Source organism: Chelonia mydas, chromosome 6 (assembly GCF_015237465.2).
Source record: "Chelonia mydas isolate rCheMyd1 chromosome 6, rCheMyd1.pri.v2, whole genome shotgun sequence".
In the NCBI taxonomy this organism is placed as follows: domain Eukaryota; kingdom Metazoa; phylum Chordata; order Testudines; family Cheloniidae; genus Chelonia; species Chelonia mydas.
Genome location: NC_051246.2, coordinates 127120105 through 127139153, shown reverse-complemented (window position 1 = coordinate 127139153; position 19049 = coordinate 127120105). Strand labels below are relative to the sequence as shown.

At 39.7% G+C, this 19049-nt stretch overlaps 1 protein-coding gene across 5 annotated transcripts in view; it reads right to left on the bottom strand.

Moving 5' to 3' along the window:
- Nucleotides 1-19049, bottom strand: part of MAP4K5 (mitogen-activated protein kinase kinase kinase kinase 5) — an 86908-nt gene that overhangs the window by 35622 nt on the left and 32237 nt on the right. For 3 of the 5 annotated variants that reach the window (XM_037901355.2, XM_037901356.2, XM_043548537.1), the window contains 8 exons: nt 8927-9017; nt 7690-7754; nt 5480-5535; nt 3998-4045; nt 3851-3893; nt 2128-2200; nt 1129-1260; nt 523-585 (listed from right to left, as the gene is read on the bottom strand). In XM_037901355.2, the coding sequence (XP_037757283.1) occupies nt 523-585; nt 1129-1260; nt 2128-2200; nt 3851-3893; nt 3998-4045; nt 5480-5535; nt 7690-7754; nt 8927-9017 (571 nt within the window). Of the gene's footprint in view, nt 1-522; nt 586-1128; nt 1261-2127; nt 2201-3850; nt 3894-3997; nt 4046-5479; nt 5536-7689; nt 7755-8926; nt 9018-19049 lie in introns of those variants that run through there. The other 2 variants (XM_037901359.2, XM_037901357.2) reach the window with 2 other exon arrangements.

Here is a 19049-nt window from a genome sequence, read left to right as displayed (position 1 = left end):
GAAAACTAATGCACAACACTTTTAGCAATGGTTTTCTTCTTCCACAGAGCAATATGAATTCATGTCCCATTTTTAGAGATAGATTGTTTTAAAGCGTGATTTACCAGGGGTGAATTATGTTCCAATAAAAATTTCTGAGTTTGAGCAAATAATGAAGACTTTTTGGTCACTACAGAAGTCAAAGCAATTCAAAAATTCATGACCTATACTAAATTTAGCCCTGATCCTGCACTGAGAGCTTCACAGTTCAGACTCCCCTTGATTTAATGAGGTGCTGCATGAACAGGGAGTCTGTTCGCATGGTTTTCACTCCAGGATCAGACTCTTTTGCTGTAATTAAGTATTTTAAGTTTAGCAGTAAGAACTGAATTCGAAGGGACAACTCATGTATATAAGTCCCAAATGTGCATATGTGTTCGCAGGTTCAGGGCATATACTTATGAACTGCTGACATAAATAATCATTCACATGATCTTTAAAACATGCACTGAACAAAGGGAGAAAAAATTTTATTTGACTTACCATTTTGCTTTTTCCTTGAGCTTTGGAGGTTGAAAGTTACTTTTAGACATTAGAAATAAAGCCCTAAGATAAAGAAAGCATAATAATAATATACAATATGAAAATAATTCATTTTATTCTAATATCTTGAGACTGAATAAAATACTGTACACAGCAGTTCTATTACCCCACAAGAGACAATATGAGCTGATGAAAACCCAAATGAGTTCTGTAGCATGTAACATAAAAGATCTTGTAAGAGACAAAATAAAGCCGTTGATTTCTTTAATTATGAACAGTGTTTTTGAAATAAAATCTGTTTATTTTCTTGTGCAACCCTGCTAACTATAGGGCTACTATAGAGTTCAGGAACTAAAACACTTACAAAATGTTACGTCCTTAAGAATCGGATTCCAGAATCTGAATCGACATCTTTAAATCAAGACTGGATGACTTTTACAAAAGGCGTGGTGCACTAAAACAGAAATTATGGGCTTGATGTAGGAATCCCTGGGAGAGGTTATAAGGCTTGGGTTATGCAGGACAGACTAGACGATTGCAATGGTCCCTTATGGACTATGGATTTAAGAAAATGCTTGAAACGAGCGAGTCTCATGAACAGCAGACCTCATTGGATGAAGGTCAAACATCGGCGGCTGAAGTTCTCCAAGTTCGATTGCTGTTATGCCAACTGCCCAGATATCACAGAGTTGGTTGTAACCGCCATTCTTTTCCACTGCTGCAACTTCTGGGGCCATCCTTAAAATGTAAAATCATCATTTGATTACCTACTATAGACCATCACTTCCATAGCACCTCCTTTGACCTGAGGATCTCAAATCTCTTTACATGATTACTGTGGAATTCATTCAAAGGCAAAGGGCCTATGCAAAGAGTGTAAATGGGGCCTGATGTGATCCTCTGCACTGGGATGAATTCCTTCCATTAAATGAACAAAGACACAAAGGGTAAGTGTCTTGGCCAAAATCATGAATTCTATAGCAGAGCCAGGAATAGAACCCAAGTCTTGTGATACCCAGTCTAATTCTCTAACCCCAGCACAATCTTTCTTCCCTCAGTCTGTTTTCTCTAATATGAAGCAGAATACAGTATGCAATTTAAAAAAAATCTATATTTAAGTGTTTTGTCTATTTTCAGTCCTCATTATGGCTATTATGCTAATGAGGGATCTCTGTATTAAGGCAGTGCTTTAATTCAATGCAGTTAAATTTGTATTTTTATACAACCTAAAAATTATGAAGTTGAAAATGTCTGGCATTTCCAAGCCTTAAATAGCAAAGACTGTGTTGAAACAAAAATAGCTGAAATGTGCTTCTTTACACTGTAATGTGCCCTGCATGGGGGAAACCCAGATGCCTACCATGTATAACAAACAACATTCAGCACTGTATTAGATTGGCATAGGCTGCTGTTACAGTGACATTACAAAGCAACAAAATGACAATGTCATCTCTTGCCCAAGCACATTACTAAATCAGAAATAGTTTATATAACTATATGATGTCTGGAGTTAAACATATCTGTATTTTAGAAGCTTAAGTATAATTTGTAAATACTGACTTCACTTTGCATGTAGTCATTCTATGAATCAAAGCAATTTATTACCAGTAAGGGGTACCAATAAAAGATTTTCTCTTCGCAATGGTGGCTGTTATTTTTGCTGCTACTCCAAAGTCAGCTGTAAAACAAAATTACATCATCATTAAACATTTCCTAAAGATTGAATGTTTAATGAAAAACCAGCACCACTCTAGGAAGTTATTATAAATCAACAACACACACACATTCCTACGTAATAAAATTAAGATAATTGTTTACAATGTTAATCTCTCAGGTAAAGAAGAGCAGAAAATTCTAGCCGGACATTTTTTTTTTTTGAATGTCTGGAAATTGAAAGTTAGGTTTCTCCAAACTGCCTTAAAAATGACCCTGTTTCCCTGCTTACCTCCACCTGTCTTATCACACCATAACTGAATCGTATCAGGACAGAATGTTATATATTCTAATTAATATATACTGGAGGGAAGATAGATTGGCACTGTAGTTATATGAGAGTGCGCTGTGTCAATGAGGAAACAGCAGGGGAGATGTTTTGTTCTTATTGTTAAGACAAGAGATGCAATGGGCACTCTCCAAAGATGATAGCAGAGCTACACTGAACGCATGGTATTGCAGATAATCATCCTATGTTCCCAGAGCCAGAAATCATGCCAGTCTAGTTTTGTTTTACTGTATTTACCCTATAGTACCTGAAGAATTGTAGTTCATATTGTAGGCAAAGGATGGCTGGCCAGTAGGTAGGAAATGGGTATCCATGTGTGATCATAGTTAAAGTTGTTAATGGAAACTCAGCTATGAGGTTTCTAGGCTTTCAATTAAAAAAAAATATCGTGTCCTCCTAATATATTGCTTCTGCACACCCACAATGGAGAAGTGAAGTTAGCCATGTGGCCACATTCATTTCTATGTGCTTGCTTTACATATTCTGTTTAGCAAAAAAATCCAAGAGGACTTGTAGCACCTTAGAGACTAACAAAATTTATTTGGACATAAGCTTTTGTGGTCTAAAACCCACTCCATCGGATGCATGCAGTGGAAAATAGAGTATATATAATCTTCGTATATCTTCGTATACACATACACACACACACACACACATATACATACATACACACACACACACACACACAAAAAGATGAAAAAATGGGTGTTACCATACCAACTGTAACGAGACCAAATTGGGTCATTACACAAAGTAGAACTATTTCCCCATGCTAATTTTTCCCCTTCTGTTACTCACACCTTCTTGTCAGCTGTTTGAAATGGGCCATCCTGATTATCACTACACAAGGTTTTTTTCTCCTGCTGATAATAGCCCACCTTAATTGATTAGTCTTGTTACAGTTGGTATGGCAACACCCATTTTTTCACGTGTACATATATATCTATCTTCCTACTGTATTTTCCACTGCATGCATCTGATGAAGTGGGTTTTAACCCACAAAAGCTTATGCCCAAATAAATTTGTTAGTCTCTAAGGTGCCACAGTACTCCTCGTTTTTTTTGCTGATACAGACTAACACGGCTACCACTGTGAAACATATCCTGTTTAGGTAAATACAAGACAGGAAAAAGGAGTATTCATAACTCATACTCTGTTGACAGTTCTCGCCAGAGCGAACTGTTGTGTAGCTACAATGTAAGTGCAAAAGGTGTCTCACTGAAACAAAGCATCTGAATTGATACCTTAACTTACCACCTTTTGATTGGTTCAATTAAAAAACCCTCATTCATTTTCTATTTTACTGGTAATTTCAACTCAACTTACCTAATTTTATGTCTCCATGGTCTGTTAGCAGAATATTTGCACCCTAAAACAAAACACGCAAAAAATTAATATGCTAAAATAATATTTGGAACATTTTAATGCATTACAAAGTATTAAATTAGTCCCTGCAGTTTTAAGTGACCTTACCTTAATGTCTCTATGCATTTTGCCCTTCATGTGCAAATAAGCAAGACCCTACAAGTCAAAAATAAATCTGTAACTCAAGTTTGCCATGTTAACATACTACAAAACACAACATTTCAAATTCGATTTTTAACAGTTTAAACTCAATTTGTAGTTTTAATTAAAAAGTGAAAAAATGAACATTGAGATTTTGAGAAAAGGAGTCCATGGCTTCTGCTCCTCACCACTCCTGATTCCAACACCAACACATGTGCAGACTTTTTTAAACAAGTTATATATGTAGCTTTTTGTTAGATATATTTTTAGCTTCAAAATGCACCTCAAGAGGCATAAGATTGATGACTGAAGCCAATAAAGTTTATTTACTTCTCAAGTCTAGAAAGATTTCAGCCAAAGTTTGCAAGCCTGGGTGCCTAAATCCACATTTAGCTCATAAATAAAAGTGGACTTGTTTTCAGAGGTGCTTAACACTGGAATCTCTCACTGAAAGTCAAAACAAGTTCTGCAACACCAATTCTTCTTGCTAGCAAAATATTAGCTAAAAGGTTAGGAACAGAATTGCCCTATCAGATAAGTTTGTTGGTCCATTTAGTCTACAATCAGCCTCTGGCAGTGAACCAGTTCACCAATGTTTCATAGGAAGGTGAAAGTGTCTTCTATGGCTCCCTTACACAATTATATATGGATGTACAGAGCATGGATGGTAGAGTCCCTTCCTGACACAAAAATGTCATGATCAGCTTACGCAATGAAGCATGACGTTTCACTATCTATGTTGTGTTGGTTTACATTTCTATAAATAATTATAATAAAACAGACCAGAATTTTAGCTGTCCAGCCATAGAATTTTTCCCTCTAGAAAACATTAGAATTCACTACCATAGATTGATTATACATGGCAAAATATTTCCTTTTATTGCTCAACTACTCACCCTCTCTTACTAGGAATTAGCTGTCTTCTACAATGAGATTCAGAAATTTATCCTAAACGATGGCTGCACTGAACCATCATGTCAGTTATACAGTGTATGAGAACAGCCAAGTCAATCTAAAGCCTCAAATCTCCAAAGATTTATACATGATTAAAATAATTGCATTGAAATCAGTGGGACTACTCCTGGGGTTAAAGTTAAACATGACCAGGACTGGGGCTTAAGATTCTGATCCTGCTATACAGGCAGACTCTTATAGCTGTATAAATCCCTTTGCAGGATCAGGGCATATGGGAACTGACATATGAAATGCTGCATTAAAATTATGTAATAAAGTATTTGTTACACCACATTACTGTAATATCCTACTCATTTATACTAATACTGGAAATGTGAAAAATGAATTTGTTAACCCTAGCCAACTGGTCTCATTGAAGCTGTATTCCCAGGTTTACCAATGTAAGTGACGGCACAGCACCTCCTTCTGAAATACCTTATCTTCCTCATATGTATCAAAAAGAGGCTTTGTTCTGTATCTACAGAAGTACAGTACCTGTAACGTTTCTCTGCATACATATGCAATCTGTAACTCTGACAGTGGTCCAGTTACTGAAAACAGAAAGAGAGAAACAAGTCTTTGGGTTGTAATGCACACTTTACATATACCACTGTAAAACAGTCAACAGACTAGGGTAATATCCAACCTGCAAAAGTTCAAGGGACACTTTAATTTAAAATATAGTTTATTTCAAAAAAGCAAGTTGAAAGCCATTTTAGGTGCTACTCTGACAGTGTCTTTCTGTAGTTTTCCAGGCACATTTTTCATTATTAAATCAAAAGAGGGCTACTACCCGACTTCTCCAATATGAACAATGGAGGGAAACTGCTAATACAGGGGAAACAGTCAAACTGGGTGTACCCAAACCATCATCAAATGCACAAAGTAAAGAAGCTGAAAAAGAGAAGGAACCTCTCCCATATCTCTCAGGTATAGTAATCCTGTGTAGTATTTGCAACAAGAGGTAAACATTTGCCAGAGAACAGAGAATTAAAACATTTTTCAGACAAATGTGATCTTTAAGTTGATGACAACTGCTTGCGCTCTTCATGGAGGTAAAAAGCAGCAGAGATCATTTCTGTTTGCCTTTTAAAATTAGAAATTCAGATCTTTTTACCCTGGATGACTGTGGCACCTGAAGATTGTTTAAAAACTTGCTTCCATCGAAAGCTATTTATATTACACTAAATGACTGAGACATACATAGATGAAACGATATCTCTGCTTAAAATTCAAGAACTCCATCCCTTTAGTTAAGGTCTGAGAAAGCCCACAATCTGCTTTCCAAGACCTCCAACAAGCCTTCCAGCAAAACCAGTGAAGACCAAAGCTAACATACATGAAATAAAAAACAAGCAGAATTGTTTAGAAAATACCTTTTTAGTCTTTATTCATCATAAAGGAGAACAAAATGACACACCCTTTTTTATCCTTTTAAGCTCACATTCAGGGTTCTCCTAGCAAAATTAGCTTGCCCAGATTGTTCACTGTATGTTTAGCCTACTTTTATAGGCCTAACTTGTAATCAAATAGTACAGCTGCAATATGAGGACAATGTTACTTTAAGAACTTTGATTTTTACATTCCATGACTTACATGTTTCAATAAATGCAGTATTTATTACTTAATTACTTCAGTTATTAACATAACTTTTTGAATTTAAGTAGCTTGGGGTTTTTATTTTGTTCATTTTTTCAAGGAAAGGGAATAAACTACTCATCCATGTTAACATTTAAAGTGTTAATATAAAATGTTAACATGGATGGGATGGAATACTTGAGGGCTTTGAAAGTCACATTTCATTGAGATGAACTTCTGCAATACGTCTCAGAAATTGTTTCCAAGCCTATTAAGGGTAATAGACGTTGTGATGTCACAAAAAGGGGGCACGGTTTCATTAGGAAATGTTAATTTCTTAGCAAATGCCACTAAACATGATCATTTTCCAGTCACCTGTAACTAACTTTTCTCTCCCAGGACTGACTTCTCAGTAAGGACTGTTTACATGCAAGATTGAAGGGTTTTCTTCAGTCTTTTTTAGAGTTAAAGAGCAAAAATATCTCAAAGCCTTAATGCTGAAAAAAAAGTGTATTTTGTTCACTTCTCCAAAACTAAAAATAGCTAAAACATATTTTAACTTAGAAAACAAATAAACCCACAAGCTCCTCATCTCTTCATTCAAACCATGCATGAAAAATTTGAGTCCCCTAAAGAAGAATTTATCAGAAAGCTATGAACACGTGAAGATGGGAAAATAAGCTTTACATTAACTAGCAGTTTAAGGGTTAATTGTTCAATATAATATGGAGAGATTTAGGTACGTATTTCCATTATTTTTAATAGGCATATGTACTCATCTCCTATTCATCACATTGGAAATATTCCTCCAAATACCCGGTTCCCAAAAAGGACTCCATTTATTCCTATTTAGGATCTATTTAGAGTAGATGTACTTATTTATTTTGTAACGTTCAGTATAAAACAACAGGATATGAACACAATAGAATAGTCACCATGTTTATGAAAAGTTCTTGATCAGTTATGCGGAGACCTTAGCCAACGCAAAATAATTGTTCACTTGCAGCAAACGAACGGTAAAATGCCAGTGGATTGCCATTAAAATGACTCTCTATTGCTCTGTCATATTTTCTTTGCTTTCCACTTCGAAAAGATGCAAATAAATACCAAAATAAGTTTCAAAATACCATGGTAAATGTCCTGAAGTGATCCACCACCACAGTATTCCATGCAGATCCACAGCTTTTCACGGCTATTTTTAAAAAGTTAAACATAACTGTTAGCAGTTGACAGATCTATATACAGTAGCTGCAGTCAAAAATCATGATTTTATTATTTAACAGCTAGTTATTTGATTGTTATGTTTTCCATTTTCTTATCCCTTGAGGAATTCTAAAGTGCTGATGTATCACGAAATCCAGATATACATTTTGCATGTGTTTTAATACAAAGCAGGCTAGTAAATATCAATTCTCACTTAGGGTGAAACTCCTTATGTGTCAGATTCACTGACAAATTACTCTGTTGATCAGAACTGTAATATAATTGCCATAACCATGACCTTTTCTCTAAAATAAAGTTCATGTAAAAATACAACTGAGGCATACATTCTATTAACCAGGATAATTTTATGCTATCTTCTAGTTTCAAAGCTTAAAAGGAGGGTTCCTCAAAGATTCTACACCTCCGTTTTTCAAAGACATGTTGGCTTAAGCATTTAGCCATAAATCCAATTAAAGTCAAATTTGAGTGGCACCTTTCACTTTGAAAATGTAACTCCCCAAGCAATTTGGAGACCAGCTCTCCTAGAACTGTGTAGCTAGGATAAGAGCCAGAATATGGAAAAGTGATAATATATATTCCCACAGAGCTCACTGATAAACTGCAGAACTCCAGAGAAATGGAAAATATTCTCCAACTTTTTGTATGGTATTTAACTTGTATACCTGAAAACACAGCCAGCTGGCCTCACCTCTTCTTTCTCTTCAATATTTCACAGCTGTCGCACCACAGCCATGAAATCTGATCGTTACCAACAATTCAGATTTAGAATATTTACAAATCACAGCTACCCAGCTATACTTTTGTAACAGCAATACCTTTAAATAAAATACCAAGAGGCAGAATTCTTTGGGTAAGTAACTAGCCTTTTTTATTTTAAAAAGTTACTAGAATTTCAAACCTCCCCACAACTTGGTGGGAAACCAAAACTCCCAAAACATCAGGCTTTGAGGCTGGATGCATTGCAACAGTCTCCAGGGAGAAGGCTTCTGGCTAGCAGAGATGGTGCAATATTAGTCACTATTTTAAAAGGCAACTAGGAATCAAGGGACCAAATGAGAGGGGGACTGGGGCGCGAGGATAAAGGTGGTACTCCCTGTAGAGGAAGAGTTGTAGAAATGCACACAATTAAACAGGACTTACTTGAGATAGCTCCCAAAGTAGGCTACAATGTTGCAGTGTTTACATTCTTTAACCATATAGATTTCTTGCTGTATCAATGAAAAATCATCTCCTGAAAAACAAGAGATGGCATGGTCACGCCAACAACATACATAAAACACAGACCTATATGTAAATGAGGGAAGTAGGCACATAGTGACCAAGAGCTTGAAAAGGTCTGAAAACATGCACATAATTATGAAACCCCAAGCCACTGTATTTTGATATCGTGAGCTACAGCTCACTTCATCGGATGCATACTGTGGAAAACACAGAAGATGTTTTTATACACACACAGGACAGGCCTAACAAAGAAAATAACAGAACGCCACTAGCCGTCACCTTCAGCCCCCAACTAAAACCCCTCAAACGCATTATCAAGGATCTACAACCTATCCTGAAGGACGACCCAACACTCTCACAAATCTTAGGAGACAGGCCAGTCCTTGCTTACAGACAGCCCCCCAACCTGAAGCAAATACTCACCAGCAACCACATACCACACGACAGAACCACTAACCCAGGAACCTATCCTTGCAACAAAGCCCGTTGCCAACTGTGCCCACATATCTATTCAGGGGATACCATCATAGGGCCTAATAACATCAGCCACACTATAAGAGGCTCGTTCACCTGCACATCTACCAATGTGATATATGCCATCATGTGCCAGCAATGCCCCTCTGCCATGTACATTGGTCAAACTGGACAGTCTCTACGTAAAAGAATAAATGGACACAAATCAGATGTCAAGAATTATAACATTCATAAACCAGTCGGAGAACACTTCAATCTCTCTGGTCACTCCATTTCTGATCTCAAAGTGACTATCCTTCAACAAAAAAACTTTGAAAACAGACTCCAGCGAGAGACTGCTGAATTGGAATTAATTTGCAAATTGGATACAATTAACTTCGGCTTGAATAGAGACTGGGAATGGTTGATTCATTATAAAAAGTAAACTATTTCCCCTTGTTTATTCCCCCCCCCCCCCACTGTTCCTCAGACGTTCTTGTTAAACCCTGGATTTGTGCTGGAAATGGCCCACCTTGATTATCATACACATTGTAAGGATAGTGATCACTTTAGATCAGCTATTACCAGCAGGAGAGTGGGGTGGGGGGAGAGAAAACCTTTTGTAGTGATAAACACCCATTTTTTCATGGTCTGTGTGTATAAAAACATCTTATGTATTTTCCACAGTATGCATCCTATGAAGTGAGCTGTAGCTCACAAAAGCTTATGCTCAAATAAATTGGTTAGTCTCTAAGGTGCCACAAGTCCTCCTTTTCTTTTTGCGAATACAGACTAACACGGCTGTTACTCTGAAACCTGTATTTTGATAACTGCTGACCCTTTTATGAGAGTTTCCAACACATCATCCTATTCAGTATCAGTGATCCACATATATCCTTCTTTTCACTTTCCTATCTTTTTTACATGTTTTGCATGACACCAAAATGTTTCTTGAAGACCAGTGGAGAAGAGCTGGCCTGGCGTCTAGAGGTAGCCTGCAATATGATCAGTTAAAACACTAGATCAGTTCACTCACTAGCCAGCAAGCAATGGGAGTGCTCTGGAAAGACAGTACTCAGAGGGATGGGAACACCATACAATGCTTTTCAGCAGCTCCTCTGGCTACTTTAGGAAGGGAACTAACTGGTTCTGTAGGGGGTTGTTCTAACTCTTCATTTGCGCGATGGGGAAGGGAGGGTGTATAGTACCAGTGATTCAAGAGCCCTGAAGGTAGAAGGAAATGGTCCCTCCCAAAAGCAGACACCATAAAAACTATTTTTTTAAATATTCCATTTCCAATTAATTCTGGGGGACAGAGTATTGCCAGGACACACTCTCGGTCACTGATGACCAAGAGAGGAGGCCAAAGTCAGAGTCCCAAACGCTGATCTCCTTGCTACAGATGCATTTTAAGATGATGGATCATAGCGGTTATATAAGTAGAACCATGCATCCTCAGCAATGTCTGTCTTGAACACAGGGTAATTAAAAAACACTTAATGCAGCTGTTCTCTGTCTTTGGTATTTCCACCATTTAAATATAAAGGGATGCTAAAAGAAATTTGTCCCATAATTTTAATTTTATAAAAAAGTTAAAAAAACAAACAAACAAACAACAAAAAACAACCAAGAAACAATAGAACTGTTTGCTTAATACTAGGTCATTCCGATGAACAATAATTTTAAAACAAACATTCCCGTGCAGCATTTAGAACCCAAACATTGCAGCACTAAGGCTCAGATCCTCAATCAATGGGAGTTAAACACTTAAATCCCTTTGAAGGTCTGGGCCCAAGAACCTGAAACTGAGTGTAAACAAACATTAGACAGGTTGGTTTGATTTTCAGAGTCCAAGCTCAGAAACTTAAACACTAAATTAGAAGCGAGAATCTTAAAAATCCACGGTGTTATTAGCAAGATGGGGGTTGGGGTGAAGAAGCAGCTAATTTACAGCATATGGTTTCACAACACCCCTTTAAAATAAGGCAGAAATACTGATCTACATCATGGATTCACTTCAGATGTTCTTTTTAGATAAGGGGCATGAAGACGAGATATTCAAAACTTCAATTCTTCCCTATGTGAGAATTTTTAGTAATAAATCTTCACAGGTTTAGATCATTTATGCCAACTTTCACTCTAAAGACATAATAACCCTCTGCAAACAGGTTCAAAATGGAAAAGCTGACTGAAACAGTAGACACGTTACAGGCATGTAATTACATTTAAGAAAATATTGTTTCTAAATGAGTATTAATAGTGTTCCCCAAGTATATTATATAAACTTTTTGTACCTTACTGCAACCTAAAATGTTGACACTACAAATTAATATCTATTTGTCTTCTTTCCCAAACAAAACAAGCCCTGTAGTCCATCTCTTTAGGTTGCTCTGCTCACAGATTTTATTCAACAATAGCATATCATGATATCTGCAGGAAGGACCTGGTCCAGCTCCAATTAAGTCAATGAGTATCTTTCCACTTACTTCAATAGGGGTTGGATCAGACCCTAAATGATGGGGCACCAACATTACTATGGCCACTTTCTTGCAACGGAAACCAGGAAAAGAGGGCACAAAGGGGCTGGTGATGGTGCTTACGGAAGAGTGTGATTGGGGGCCTAATCTTGGAAGGTAAATTTTAAATGCATGTTCTGCAGCCAGATGCTTCTTTGGCAACAGATGCTCATTTAAATTCCAAGACAAAACGACATTAAGATGGAGTGAGGTTGAGAGCACATATCCATAACAAGGGTAAAAAGCATTACAGGTATGTTGCAGCCTAGCATTACAAACCCAGGAAATGAAGAGTTAAAGTTACACTTAAAAGAACTGCACAGTTAAGTGACCCAAACAACCTTAACTCTGCCCTGTAGTGACATCATGTAACAACGATGATGACTGAAGGTATCTGTACCCAGAGTTTAGATTTAAAAAAAAAAAATGGCTTTAAAAGACATCAGGATATTTTTTCTTTGCTCTTCCATGGTGCCACTACATACAAAGTTAAGGCTACAGAAAAGAGCAAAAGCAAAACATACCAACCCTGAAGAGGAAGGTTCTTTGAGGGGTTTTTAAGACACCACCAGGGGGTATTTCCTAACAACTGAGACAAGGCACAGGTATCCTCTGAAGAATGCAAGCAAATGGGAAACCTTCAAATACAACTGGCCAGTTCGAATAAAAGATATCCCAAAAGAAGAGCTTTAAGAGACTAGAGTGTTTGGACTCCCCTCTCATCTATAATACACGCTGAACCTACGCAATAATACTTAGCAAATGTATTGAGTGAGGCCCACATGGCTATTGATCAAATGAGCATTGATATGGCCAGTCAGGTCACACCATTCTGAAATGCAGCCAGACAGCTATTTAGACATAGTCCTATTGTTAACCTCATTGCTCAAGGAAGTGGTGTGAGGTGAAACAAGAAGTGGAGAAGGCTGTCTAATAGCCTTAGTCTGCTTCAAGTAAAACCACAAGGACTTTTGAATGTTGAGTATATGGAGAAGGGCCTCACTGGGGTAGGAAAGCAGGCATAGAAAAAACATTGGCAGCACAATGGGTTTCTGGGAAGGTAGAACTCAAAACGTCACATTAGAGAAGACTCTTCGAGATGCCTGAAGCCAAGCACCGGGGATAACCATTCATTTTTGTTTATACATTGCAAGCTAAATAAATATAATAAAGTAGATTCTATAAACCAGATGATCAAGTTCTGCACACATTTTGTACTGTACAGGGGAGTTACCCCATGATTATATTGAATTTTGGCATGAATTCATGCACCTGCCTAAAACTATTACTGTGAACAGAATAATTTTGGGTTTGAGTCAGGTGGATTAATTCACTCCAGTTTCTCTGACAAATTTTCTACAGGAAACTGTTAAAACACTTATGTGTAACAGACCGGAGTATTTCAAAATTAATGTCATTTTTAAAGAAGGTCAACATCAAATCCAAAAGAGTAAGTCTGAAGGAAGAAATCAGCACCAGGAAGGCATTAACTTTCGCTAGATAACAATGTTTGCAGTGTTGTTATGCCCTTGTTGGTTCCAGGATATGAAAGAGACAAAGTGCTGAGGTAATATCTTTTACTGGACCAACTTCTATTGGTGAAAGAGACAAGCTTTTGCAGGTCACAGAACTTTTCTTCAGATTATGAAGCTCGAAAATTTCTCTGTCACTGACAGAAGTTGGTCCAATAAAAGATATTACCTCACCCACAGTGTCTCTATAGATGATAATATCAGTTCTCCAGCTGTTTGCATCACATCAAATGATGCCAAATCCCTTGTTAACAGAAATGTCCTCACTTCAGAGGTTGTCACTAACTACTGTCTATTCATGAACAGAGACTTGAATATACAAGGCACTTTTATTTCAACGAGATGATCAAACAAGGTCCCAGCCCTAAACACCTCACAATCATAGGTAGCAGCCTGAGTTGCCCTTACAGAGACCTTGCTTAGCAAAGAGGGTTTTAGAAGGGATCCAAAGGAGGAGGTAGGAGGTGCTTGCTGGATGTTGAGAGAGGTTGTCCTGAGTGTAGTGGACAAAGAGAAAGAAACTGTGAAGAATGGAGCAGTAGGGAAAGACACTTGGCTGGAGTACACAGAGGATAAAGAGAGGTCATATGTAGAACTTTAAAGGGAGGAAGAGGTGGAATTTCAAAAGAATAAGGGAATTAGTGCAGAAGTTTAAGGGAGAAAAGCAGAAAAGCTGCTAGAATAATGGAAGAGCAAGAGGCTCTAGGTGGCAGTATCTTGGACAGACTATGAAGAGGAAAAGATGGGGAGGCCAAGATGAACTATTCCTTAACCTCGTACTGGAATGAAGTGAAGAAAATTATCAATACCGCATGACAATAATACTTGCTCTCAACATTTCATTTGGAGGAAGACAGCAACCAAAAATAAGAACCTGATTTTAAGCAAAGTAGCTTGCAAAACAATTTACTTCTGGTTTAGTCATCAGAGACCACTTCGTGCTAAACAACATGTTATCGGAAAAATGTACTTTCGTCTGCTCATATGTTTGCAATTATAGGTTATGCAGCATGCCGAGCAAAAAGCCGGTTTGGGGAGTTGTTGTAAATCATGCAAGCAGCACGGTGACTCACTGCAGCTTGCTAACATTATGTAATTGTATCTATACAGTTAAACATACAACATACAGAAGAGAGGCTGTCACAGTATAAAGTACTTTCCCCAGATCAAAACTGGTGGTTGAACCTGCTCCATTTGGCTCAACAATCTGCTCTTCTCCCTGCCAACTGTGCTACAGAATAGACTATTATAATCTGTCACCATATCGCCTTGCGCTGCGATCCCATCCAGAACTCACAAGCTAAGCAAGTTAGGGCCTCTCCAAGAATCACTAAGGCCATCTACACTAGAGAACGGTTCCAGTTGCAATTAAAGTTTTAAAATTAGCCTAAACTAGCTAGTATTAGTTCTCATCAGCCATCCTAGATCTGGTGTTGGTCCATCCTGGATCCACATACACAGAGCACACACCTCTTTCAAGCAGAGGCATAATGTCTATGGTTTACAGGGTATATTCACTCTTGATCACATTTTCATTTGTTCCACTGCCCTGCTATGAATGGTACCATCCTGTGTAAGGAGCCATTCATGCACCCCGAGAAGCCACGGATACACCTACACCCTTGCAGCCCCTCCTGGACTGACTCTGGGTCACTGTTTATTTTTCAGAGATTCCCCCTGGGACAAATAGATAGTTACTGTTTTAATAAAATAGTATTTGCATGATCTCAGTGCTGCATCATGGGATTAGGGGTGTATGTGCGAAGAGAGAGATGGGATGGACAGAGCTGACAAGAGCCACAGCAGCTCTTAGGCCTGCATGCAATTGAGAGGAAAGGGGTTTGACTGGGTTGCCAAAGACATCACTCCAGATTTGGGCAGGAGCACTGGGAGACCAAAATGCACCCTGCCAGCTAGTTTGCCAGCACTCCTGATCTATGCTAACACTGTAAACTGTAAGCTACACGAGTTAGGAACCCATATTAGACTTGCTGGCAGAGGGGTAACAAATGATACAAAAAGAAAAGGAGGACTTGTGGCACCTTAGAGACTAACCAATTTATTTGAGCATGAGCTTTCGTGAGCTACAGCTCACTTCATCGGATGCATCCGATGAAGTGAGCTGTAGCTCACGAAAGCTCATGCTCAAATAAATTGGTTAGTCTCTAAGGTGCCACAAGTCCTCCTTTTCTTTTTGCGAATACAGACTAACACGGCTGTTACTCTGAAATGATACAAAGCATGTCTTCAGGTCAGAAGCAGCTACACACAAACTAGCTGCATAACATTATTTGCCTCATGGGTGTTATGTATTTTGCCACAAGACGCCAGTGTAGACGGGGCTTCAAAGGTGCTGGAAGAAGTGGCATTTGCAGAACCAGTGTGCCAGCATCAAACTCAAGGCAGTGAAATGCAAGTGAGCAGTTTGCACCATTTGCAGCCGTTAAAGATATCTCTCGTGTTTTATCAGCGTAGGGGTCCCCTGGCTAAATTCCAGCTCAGGAAACGACTAATGACTTGAACTCTGCCATTTTTCAAGTGTTTGTATTTGAACAATTAGAGCTCCCAGAAAAAGCAAGGGAAGTGTCTTGGGATAAGTTTTATAACAATTCTTCTCTGTATGCAAACTCCACAGCAAAGCTGCCCAAGGTACAATATCCAAACCTCACTAAACCCCTAGAGAAATTTACAGAGATCTCCTCATCCCATTCAATATTAGGAAAAAAATCATTCCAAATCGAGTGTGTGAATCCAATCAGGGGTCTGATCTGTGCTGATGACTGATATAGGTTTCACAAGGTGCAGATATTTATTTTGAAATGGAATTTAGTGCTTTGATCTCCCCTCCCAGAGATATGTGCAGATATCTGGCTTCTGATTGGTAACCACATTGCTCGTCATCTAAGCTGACATAAAATCTGTTCAGAACTGATCAATACAGCAGCTTTAACTTTTGCTCTGTGTAGCGCGAAAGCTTGTCTCTCCCACCGTCAGAAGTTGGTTCAATAACAGATATTACCTCACCCATCTTGTCTCTCTAATATCCTGGGGCCGACACAGCCATAACGATGCTGCATATATCACCCCCTTGGACAGATCTAGCTTTCCAGAACCTCAGTGCTGTACCCAAGGTTCCCTTCGTGGGCCCTCTAATGTTTAGGAGATTTGCGGGATCACCTTGTGCCTCTCACTCCTATGTAAGGCAGCTACACTCTGGTCCTGGCTAGAGGATGGGTGGAGCAGAATGAGACTCTTCCCAAGGGATAAAGTCAAGATGTGGTGGTTGTTGATAGAGGAGGAGGTTGTCTTTGGCCTGATGGCCTCCATTTTAGAGTTCCTTCAGAGCGGTGAGATACATAATCCCTCTGAGATGTGGTGATCCCTGTCAACCCTTCCCCCTGGCTGTTAATTAGCTAGGGAGCAGCCTGCCACCACCCCTCAGTGGGATTATTGGAAGGAACTGCATGAGGCAGTCAGTTTGAGTGGCTTCAGGGACTCTGCCCAGGGAAGCATCAGTGGGTGGGAGGCTCTGGGAGTGTAACACAGCCGCCCCAGCGGAGCTCTCTCCTCCTGGGGATTTGCAGCTGCTGGGCGCTGGCAGGCCAGAGAGATCAGCTCTGGACTCCATTTCACAAATATTGCTGGGGCTAGGGTCAATTAGTCTCACTTCAAACCACTGGATCCCATTACTTCCCTCCCTCCTCCATATGCATTCAGGCCCCTGAACCTCGCACAGCCATGGAACAGCGGATGCTTCCCACCCCAGTCTGCCTTCTTCCCAAGTCTCATGCTTTCGGGTCACTGTTGCTTTCCATTCTGGTTTCTGAACTGTCTCATCCCCAACTTTCCTCCCAGTTTCATCTTGTCCTCAATCGCTTCCCATGCTGCTGCCTTCTTGATTTCATTAATTCTGTACCAGTCTGTGATGGGGTGTGTTTGGCCTCCGAGACACCCTGCTGGGCCCCACGCTCCTACAATCCCTCCCGCTCCCCCAAGAAGCGGCGAGCTGAGCAGAAAAGAGCAGCAAAGGAGGGTTCTCTAATCTTACCTAAAGAAGAGACTCCAAAGCACCCATTTTGGAAACCACAGACCCAGTCCTCCAAGGACTAGAGAGGCTAGCAACAGCCAATCGGGCCTGCTGGCCCAGATAAAAGGAGCTGCCTGGCCTTAGGAGGTCAGTTCCCACCTGGGACGAGAAAGGCGAGGAAGGACACTCCTCTCTGGGCAAAGGGACCTGAGGGACAGCCAGAGTTTGTTTTCTGGCTGAGTTTTGCATAGCTGGGTTTGCAGGAAGAGAACCTAAGAACCTTAGTACTGAGATAACGGTGAACCTACAGGGTCCAGGTAGGAAGAGGCTCAAGGAAGAAGCAGCAATGAATTGAATCAAGCATTACATGGCTGCCGTTTATAAGGTTCTTGGGCTGGAGCCGATATTAGTGGTGGGCCCGGGCTCCCCTCCTGGCCACACAAAGTGGCATAAACCCCAAGAAGGGGAGGGAGCCTATTTGGGAGCCTGAACAAAGGGCTGAATTTAAGTGGCCCAGAGCCAGGGCTGAAGACCCTAGTGAGAGCAAATAGACTGTTGACTGACTCTTTAATGCCCTAGAAGGGTGTCATTCGGACTGCAATATCACTCCCAGCCAAAATGAGGCACTCAAGAGGTGAGTGCCCCTTCACACAGCCAGTAAAAGGTTAAGCTGAGAGTGGAAAACATATAACCGAGACACACAGCTATCTGACATAAGAATAGTTAATTATGAGAACACTGTAGAAAGATGCATAATATGTAATAATCAAAATAATAAAATGACACTAGATTTCAAGAAATACGTTTCACAGCACTTGGTATTTTTATTGCATTAATTTAAATTGTGCATTACCACATGCCTTCTGCATCACAAACAGCAATTAAAAACACTATGTTGCTTCTGTTTTGCTTTCTATATATCCTGAAGAGAGGTTTGTTTGTTCAAAAGCTCATGAATATGGTACTCATGAAACTGAAGGTTACGGTCATAGAGATTAAGGCCAGAAGGGAGCACTAGATCACCTTGTCTGACCTCCTGTATATCACAGGCCACCAACCCCACCCAGTGCCCCAAACTAACCCAACAACATAAATGAGACCAACGTATTACAGCCCATAGGAGACTAGACCACTATGTGCCAGAGACAGAGAACAGGAGGGACCGAGGGGCATCAGTGCTTGAGGCCCCCACATGCCAGGGAAATGGTTATACCCAGATAAGCCTGGCAAGTGACCCACACCCACATGCTGCAGGGAAGGTAGAAAAACCCACAAGACCACTGCCAATCTGACCCGGGGGAGAATTCCTTCCTGACCCCGTATATCGTGAACAGTTAGACCCCTGTCTACGCAAGAAAGAATGAGCCAGCCAAGCCCTTGAGAGAGAGAATGTTCAGCGTCAGTTCAGAGCCCTGGCCCACCCTGACAATGAATCACCTCCAACCATATTGATCAACTTGCTTACACGACACCTTACTCGAACGCGCCGTCTCCAGTATGCCCCTAAAACTGCA